This window comes from Nanorana parkeri, unplaced genomic scaffold, assembly GCF_000935625.1.
Source record: "Nanorana parkeri isolate BGI_ZX_2015 unplaced genomic scaffold, ASM93562v1 scaffold1559, whole genome shotgun sequence".
Classification (NCBI taxonomy): Eukaryota; Metazoa; Chordata; class Amphibia; order Anura; family Dicroglossidae; genus Nanorana; species Nanorana parkeri.
The window spans coordinates 44,139-52,650 of NW_017307827.1; the positions used below are offsets into that span (position 1 = coordinate 44,139).

At 41.0% G+C, this 8,512-nt stretch overlaps 1 protein-coding gene across 1 annotated transcript; it reads left to right on the forward strand.

Annotated features, from left to right (window-relative positions):
- Positions 1-5,581: 5,581 nt before the first annotated feature.
- Positions 5,582-6,675, forward strand: MC2R (melanocortin 2 receptor). Its single transcript, XM_018570568.1, has one exon. The coding sequence runs from the start codon at positions 5,584-5,586 to the stop codon at positions 6,505-6,507; it is 924 nt and encodes a 307-aa protein (XP_018426070.1). The 5' UTR covers positions 5,582-5,583; the 3' UTR covers positions 6,508-6,675.
- Positions 6,676-8,512: the final 1,837 nt, after the last annotated feature.

The window sequence follows — 8,512 nt, forward strand, 5'->3', positions numbered from 1 at the left end:
ACACACACACATATATATATATATATATATATATATATACTGTGATGTTGGGGAGCTCACAGAGCACTCGCACAGCGTTTATCCATCAACAAAAAGTCTTCATTTTTCTTTTAACAGCAGCTAATCAGGATGCCCAACATAAAGAAAGCTTGTCTTCAGCAGAATATACATATATTGGCTCACCAATCACCAAGTCGTCTCACACACTCACGGTGTCCCAGTTTTTCAATAGTTCTCTATTGCAGCACTGCTGCTCCGGCCTCAATCCGCAGGGCCACGGTCTGATTCTTCCAGACCACCTCAATACTGTGCTATCCTGCAGCTCCCTGCTGCGCTAGCCTCCACACTGACCCTCTTCATGAGGGATGTACACAGGTGCATAATCACTATTAAGTCATGGGCCCATGGAATGGAGATTTCGTCCCACCCAGAGCTCTAAGAAATCTCCTGGCTCCAGGATCCCAACTAGGATCCAGAAAACAAGGAAAAGACTGAAAAGTCAGTCCTTTCCTGGTACAAGTAATTTATTCCTGGAGCCACTCAGCCCCTCTGGCTGGGTCACTTTGAGGCCACATAACACAGTGGTATTGCCACGCAATGCCACAATACACATATAGATATATATATACACACACACACACACACACACACACAGTACGTACATACATACATATAGACAGAGCACCACCTGCTGGCCAAGTCGGAGAACTGCCCCCGGCCAGCAGCTGCTGAGTGCCCAGATGAACTGAGCAGCCAAATTGAACTAGCAATCGCGATCTACCAGAAATAGCTGTGCGATCGACCTAGTAGATCGCGATCGACCTAGTGGGCACCCCTGCCCTACATCATTAATAAAATAGAGACAGCTCTACGTATGTACTATCCATTACTATTATTGTTCCCTTAAAATACATCCCACTATTTAAGCACACTCATGATAATGAAATATACTTCCCCTTTTAGCCAAAGAGGCATCAATTCAAATCCTCATAACCAATTTAGCTTTTCCAAGAGGATGTTCCCTAATTAGAATCTCTAAGAAATCAGTAGATAATTAACTGGTAACTCATCCACTGAAGGTGCTAGGTTGTTCACATACACTCTTGGAATTATAAAATGACAATAAAAATGATTAATCATCTAACAAAACAATAGTGATTTCTTCGAACATCACATCATTTAAACTGAAAGCAATGCATAGTGCACAACAAATGAAAGGCAGTTCAAGTAGACAATTTACATAGTTACATAGTATTTGAGGTTGAATAAAGACACAGGTCCATCAAATTCAACCTTTGTTTACCTGTGCATGTTTGTGTATGTCTGTGTGTGAATACATGAGTCCGTGTGGTCTAGTATTTAAGAGTACCTGTACCCCTGTATGTTATTGTCTCTGAGAAAGGTATCTAAATGGTTTTTGAATGATTTAATACTCTGTTGATACCAATGCTTGTGTAAGAGAGTTCCAAAATTTACCCACTCTAACTGAAAAGAAGCCCCTGCGCCCTTTGTGGATAAATCTTTTCTCCACCAATTTTAGGTGGTGGCCTCTAGGCTTCTTTAGGGAGTTTACACAAAAATTATTGCTGATGTGGCCATCTCCACTAAACATTTTGTACATCAAAATCATGTCCCCTCTTAACCTCCCTGGCGGTATGATTATGTCAGGAATTTTGTACCAAAAGCGGTACACTTTTTTGCATGGAAATTTGGTGTTATGTATTGTAGGCCTGCAATTCTTAGTAAATCTTAGGAATAACTCACCTAAATCTGTCCAAACAAGAGTCCAGTAGACATCCCAGGTATGATAAAGTTTGAAACACGAAATTAAAAAATTATAATATAATAAATTATAAATAATTATAAGAAATTATAATATAATAAATAATTATAAAAAAACTAAAAGTCAGATGCCGGCATCTGACTTTTAGTTTCATTTTCGGGCCGCGTACAGCAGAGGACACCGCGGCCTCGCAAGGACAAGGTAAGAGACACTTTTCTCTGCAGCCCTGAGTCTGGCTTGGGGTTACCGCTCCTGGTATGGAAAATTCACCCCGAGCCAGACTCATGAATACCGCCAGGGAGGTTAAAGTAGTATTAAGGTCTGGGCGTTTTTTACCTTAATGCATTCTCTGCATTAGGGTAAAAACGGCCCAGCACATTTTTTCTACCCCAGTCCCCCCCAGTCCCCTCCACACTTACCTCTCAGCTTCGCTCGTCCCCACTGCCGGTCCGATGTGATCATTCCCGGGTTTCGGGGGGAGGATACTGATGGCAGAGGAGCCATAGGCTCCTTCTACCTTCAATCAAGCAGGAAAGGAGCGTGGCCTGCCACAGGGCTGTGTGTCTCTATGGACGCACACAGCCACTGTCAAGTGGGCACGAGCGTGCACGGGTGCCTCCACTAGAGCGATGGTGACACCCGTGCATGGGGTGGGAGGAAAAGTGCTGCGGGGAGCCACTAGATAACGAGGAAATAGAAACTTTTAAAGAAAAAGAGCAACAGCCTCCAGCAAAGGAGGGTCTCCTTAAAGGAGAAAAAAAATAGGCTTTAATATCACTTTAATCTCACTTCCAGCGTGAAAAAGTTTAAAATTTAGCAACCTGTCTCATAGCTTTGGTTCTCCAGCCCCTTAATAAATTTAGAATCTGCAAAATCTTACATGCCCTAAAGCACATTAACCAGTTGACATCCGCGGTGTTAAACCCCCTTCCCATCCAGGCCATTTTTCAGTATTCAGCGCTGCGGTACTTTGACTGACATTTATTCCGTCATGCAGCGCTGTAGTGAAATGGATTTTATACCCTTTTTTCGGGACAGATAATCTGGGCGGACGCGAACGAGCACATACAGACGATCGGCGGGCTATGGAGCCGCTGATCGCCTATATGTGAAACACCCGGTAACGGGTGTGTGCAATGGTCGGGTCTTTTCTGCCCGTGCGTTCCCGCTAGGGGGGGCGCGCGAGCATAAAAAAAATGCCGTCTGGAGACGGCAACCCGCCAATGCTGCAGTGCCGTCCGTCCGTTTTTTTTACAACGGGCGGACGGCAAGAGGTTAAAGAGAAAGTAAAGTGACCTGGGTGAAAAAAGAGCTGACAGGCAGTTTTTCTTCTTAAATATAGCAGAAGACACTGTGTAAATACCTTTTGCCAAAAATCTCCTACCTACAGAAGTAACTCATTTGCACATGAAACTAGAAGAAGAATGGGAGAAGAACATGCATTAAATGCTAATGTTGTGTGCACTTACGTATGAGAATGATGACACACATCATAAGTATTGCCATACACGCCAGAGTGAGAGCAATAATTCTAGGTCCATTATTCATGGTTAACTCTAGATTGATAATCTGTAATAAAAGAGAAGGGCGCCCACCCTAGTGTAGATTCATTTTAATATTGTATATTGAGGTAACAATAAAAACATACTCACAAAAGTGAATCAAGACAGAAGTGTATAAGGTAAGCCAGAATGACATCTGCAACGAGCTGCACAGAAGATTGTGTGACAGCACAGGACTCCTTACGATGACGAAATGGGAACTCTAGTTTGAACGGATTAGTTTTACAATGCTCTAGCTATCTAGAGAACTCCTCCTCCATCCCAGATAATAATAATATTGTCTATGTATCTTGTGTATAGTACCAATTTTGACCCAAAGGTATTATTTGTCCAGATGAAGTGTACCTCCCAGTATCCCATGAAGAGATTAGCATAACTAGGGGCAAATAATGAATCTATACTAGGGTGGGCGCCCTTCTCTTTTGTTTTCTCCCACAGTATTGCAGCTTCCCAGGCTGAAGTGGGGCAGCACCCCTAGTAATCCTCACCCGTAACTTTCCTTCATTTGTTGGTCAACGTTTGGCGCTTCTGATTAATTTTTTATTGATAATCTGTAATAGACTGACATGTTTGGTATTTATCTACTCAATATACGTTTTTTTTATTTTACCCCAATTTGGACAATATATTGTGCTTGTGTGCACAGAATTTAACTTTAGTGTATTTTTCAAAAATATTTTTTTTATAAACCATTGCACTAATATAATGTAACAAAATTGCAACTACTACTGTTTTATTCTCAAGAGTATCTGCTTTCAGAAAATACATAATTGAGGGTTTTAAGTAATCTTCTGACCTAAAATATGCAAAAAATTTGAAAACGGTTCTGGCAGCAAAAGATATTTGATTTGTCTGTGCTTTTACCTGCAATTTATTATGTTGGTGAAAGGGTCTGTTTAAAGGATAAATGGATTTATTTTCTTTATAGCTTCCCCTTCACTTGCATAAAAGATTGTACTTCAAGCAGAACTAAACTTTCACTACAGCAATGTCCTGGAGCTCCAGTTTCAATATTCTTTGGCTATTTTTATTGGCCAGCCTGGCATGACGTAACCAATGTCCATGAATAGCTCAGTGTACAATCTGAAATAAGTTTCATAGCATGCAAGTAAGCTTTTATTTGCAGGAGAGGCATAGTCTGCCTCTTCTACAATAGCAGCACAGTGGCTCTATCACCCGAGATCAAAGGTAGATCAGTACACAATCTCCCTCTGATCTCCTCCACATTCTCTGAATGCAGGAAGTGATGTATATTACATCACTTCCACATTCAGCTGTAATTTCCGGCTACAGCAGCTGGAGAGAAGCTGGTGAAGCAGATCTCTGCTTTATCTGCTTCTCTGGGGGTCCCTAGGTGAAATTAGGGGTCTTAAAAGACCCCTGGTGTCTCCATAAAGAGGACCTGTTACTGTATATTGGCTATCACATAGGGGGCTTCTTAGCCCCCTATGTGATAGCAATAAAGTTAGGTAAAAAAAACCCATATAATTTTTTTTTTAAAGTCTCCCGCATACACACGCAAACTTGCGTTGGGTGTGCTTACATGTGAAAACGATGATTGCGCCGCACATGTTACATATCACCAGGAACATCAGAGCGTGGGCAATAATTTGAGGGCCAATCACTGATTACACTAAACTGATGAGCAGTAAAAGGTTTTAAAGTGTCCCCAATATGGGCAATTTTGGGTGTGGTAGTTTTTTGGGATTTAGCTGGCACGTACAGTTTTAAAGCATGACGTGTTTGGTGTCTCTTTACCCAACATGACCCCATCTTTTATATATAAAAAAATGGGTAATAATAAAAAGATTATATAACATAGGGGTCTATTCACGAAGCTGCCAAAGGATCTGGCCGTAGCTTCGGCCGATCCTTCGGCTAGCTTCGGCCCCAGGACTCCTTCGGTTCAGTAGAACCGAAGGGGTGCTGTACGGGCTATTCACAATAGCCCGTACAGCTCCCGAACATGGCCAAGCGGCTCAGTCGAGCCAAACGCATATGCATCGGCTCGGCTGAGCCGTGCTGAAAGCCGAAGCTGGCCAAGCGAAATCGATGGTGTCAGAATAAAGAAAAAAAAAGACACAGCAGTGCTTCTCTCCTGGGCGGCCGGTAGCGGGCAATTTATAAATTATTGTGTTCTGTGAAAAAAATAAATCATAATTGTATTAAATTTTTTCAGTGGGACAAGGCTACAAGAGTAAACAACATCAAGGCTAACAAAAATCAGGACAAATGAAGATGAAGACAGCCATGGAAATGACAAAACAAAGTGCAAGTTATCCAAACATGACATCCCTCTCTCCAAATTATACAAAGTGTGTAAACATCAATATTCCGGAAGAAATTTTCTTCAGCATCTCAGCTGTTGGCATTCTGGAAAATGTTCTTGTCCTCATTGCTGTGATCAAAAACAAAAAACTTCACTTACCCATGTACTTTTTTATTTGTAGTTTAGCTGTTTCTGATATCCTATCAAGCCTGTATAAAATTTTAGAGAGCATCATGATGATTCTAGTCAGAGCTGGTCATCTACAAAAAAAAGGTCTATTTGAGCAAAGGATGGATGATGTTATGGACTGGTTTTTTGTATTGTCACTACTTGGATCAATATTCAGCCTATCTGCTATTGCAGTAGATCGATACATAACTATATTTTATTCCCTTCGTTACCACAACATCATGACTGTTAGAAGAGCTTGGATCATCTTGGCCGCAATCTGGACATTTTGTGGTGGATGTGGACTAGGTATACTCATCAATTTCCATGACACAGTAACAATACTGCTCTTTACTGTAATGTTTCTGCTGCTGTTAGTGTTCATGGTTTGTCTTTACATTCATATGTTCCTTCTAGCTCAATCGCATGCCAAAAAGATTGCTTCACTCTCCGGTCAATGGAATACAGTGCAACAAAGGACAAACATGAAAGGAGCAATTACACTGACCATTTTACTGGGAGTATTTATTTGCTGTTGGTCTCCATTTTTTCTTCATCTTATTTTATTTTCATTTTGCCCAAACAATCCTTATTGTGCTTGTTACATGTCAACTGTATACATAAATTGTACCCTTATCTTGTGCAATTCTGTCATTGACCCATTGATTTATGCATTCCGAAGTCCAGAGCTACAAAGCACATTCAAGAAAATGTTGTGTTGTTAAGCGTTTTGAATTGCAAAGATGTCAACATGGAAAATGAAACATAAGAAATGGAACACCTGGAAGAGTATAGTTAACTTTGTCAAGACGGAGCTATATTTAGTATTCAGCTTACAGATGTCACTGTAACATGAACGTGACATGTACAAGTAAAACAAGCAGACAAAATGTTAATTTATGGAAGCTAAATGTTACCTCTCGGTGTCTAATTTTCTTTATTTAATAATCTTAAAGCTGAACTCTGGAAAGATATAAAACATACAAATTAATGTAGCTTTGTATTCAATAATACACAATTAAATGTATTTCTTAAATATAAGCAGTGCAAGTACTTGAATTTTGACCTGATAGCAGCCTCTTGCAGTCCCTGTACAGCAGGCCTGCGTGTGAGAGGAAGAAGCAAAACAAGAAACCAATTCCCATGCTGATAGCAAGGGAAATCCAGGTGACAGAAATGAGTCCATTACTGTGTTGCTCCTCCTTTCAATGTCCAGTCACAGGTTGAAGAGGGTGAAGGATAACCTGGACTCAGGGAAAGTTGTTTAATTATTGCTCGCTTTCAGAATGAGGATACTTAGTGACAGAAAAAAACTACTTCCAGGAAATCTCTGGATTCAAGATACAATGCCCCACAAACGTTTGATTCACAAACTCAGGTCTGTCAGTTTAGAGAAAAATTGTATGTACATGGGTGAAAAACTAGCTGCAAGAATGGACCCAGAGGGTAGTAACATATGAGTCATCTTCTAATTGGGCAAAAGTCAGGAATGGGGTGTCCCAGGGGTCAGTCCTGGGACCAGTCCTGTTTATCCTTTTCATCAACAACAGAGATAGGGATAGATAATTTGAGTTTGATTTCCATTTTTGTTGATTATACTAAAATATTGTAGAGCAGTAAATTCCAAACAGGAGATATGTGCACTTTAACAGGACCTGGAAAAATTTGAAGCATGGGCTACACATTGACATTGACGCAATTTAATGTTAAAAAATGCAAGGTAATGCACATGGGTGCAAAGAATGAGTGCGCAAACTACTATGGGGGCGAGGGGGTGCTCATAGTTAACAGATTTGCCAATAGCATGCAATGTCAAGCTGTGGTCCACAAAGCCAACAGGATACTGTCCTGCATTAAAAGAGGGAATGTAGCAAGGGATAAAAGAATACTACCACTGTATAAATCACTAGTTCGGTCTCATCTGAGTATGTGGTACAGTGTTCGCCAAATCTCAGAAAGGATGTTCTCGAGCTTGAGAGACTTCGAAGAAGGGCTACAAGATTAATAGATAGCTAGAAGGCCTGAGCTATGAAGACCACCTCCAACAATTAAACGTATTCTCCTTAGAAAAAAGAGACACTTAAGAGGGGACCTTATTGCAGTCTTCAAAGTCATCAAAGGGGACCCCAATATTCAAAACAGGTTGTTTTCACCAAGAACAGTATTGAGAACACACGGACACAACAAGAAGTTAGAAGGGGGTTCAATCTAAGAACGTGCAAATATAATAGGTTTTAAATACATCAGAGGCTGTGTGGAGAGGCTCTAGGGAGCTGTGATTTCTTTTCCTCATTAGTGGTGAATGGTGCAGGTTCTACTAATGTGCCTTTTGCTTTCTTGTCCACCCCCTGTGCAGATCGGTCATTTCTATGGACTCCTAATGCAACCTTTACCTCCTTCTCAAGGATGCATAGCAGCCATGTTTGTTGGGGCCTGTTAATGCATCAATTTGACACCTCCTACTCAAGTGCGCATAGCAGCAATTTTTAATGTGGCCAAGTACTTTGCACTGCATCCCCTCCCATATAATCCTGGCCTAGTTTGGATCAGCTAATGTGTCTTTCTTCTTCCTCCTCATAGCATAGCAGCCATTTATTTTAGCCCTGCTGGTGCATCCATTTCACTGACAACATGGATTTGCTAGGATTTACTTATCACTTCAGCTGGTAAGAACCCACAAATGATAGTCACCTTCAATCCAGTTTCCCCAGAAAGATAAACAGCAGCAAT

Coding starts and splice junctions, on each gene's coding strand:
- MC2R (XM_018570568.1), top strand. CDS start 5,584: ATGAAGACAGCCATGGAAATGACAAAACAAAGTGCAAGTTATCCAAAC.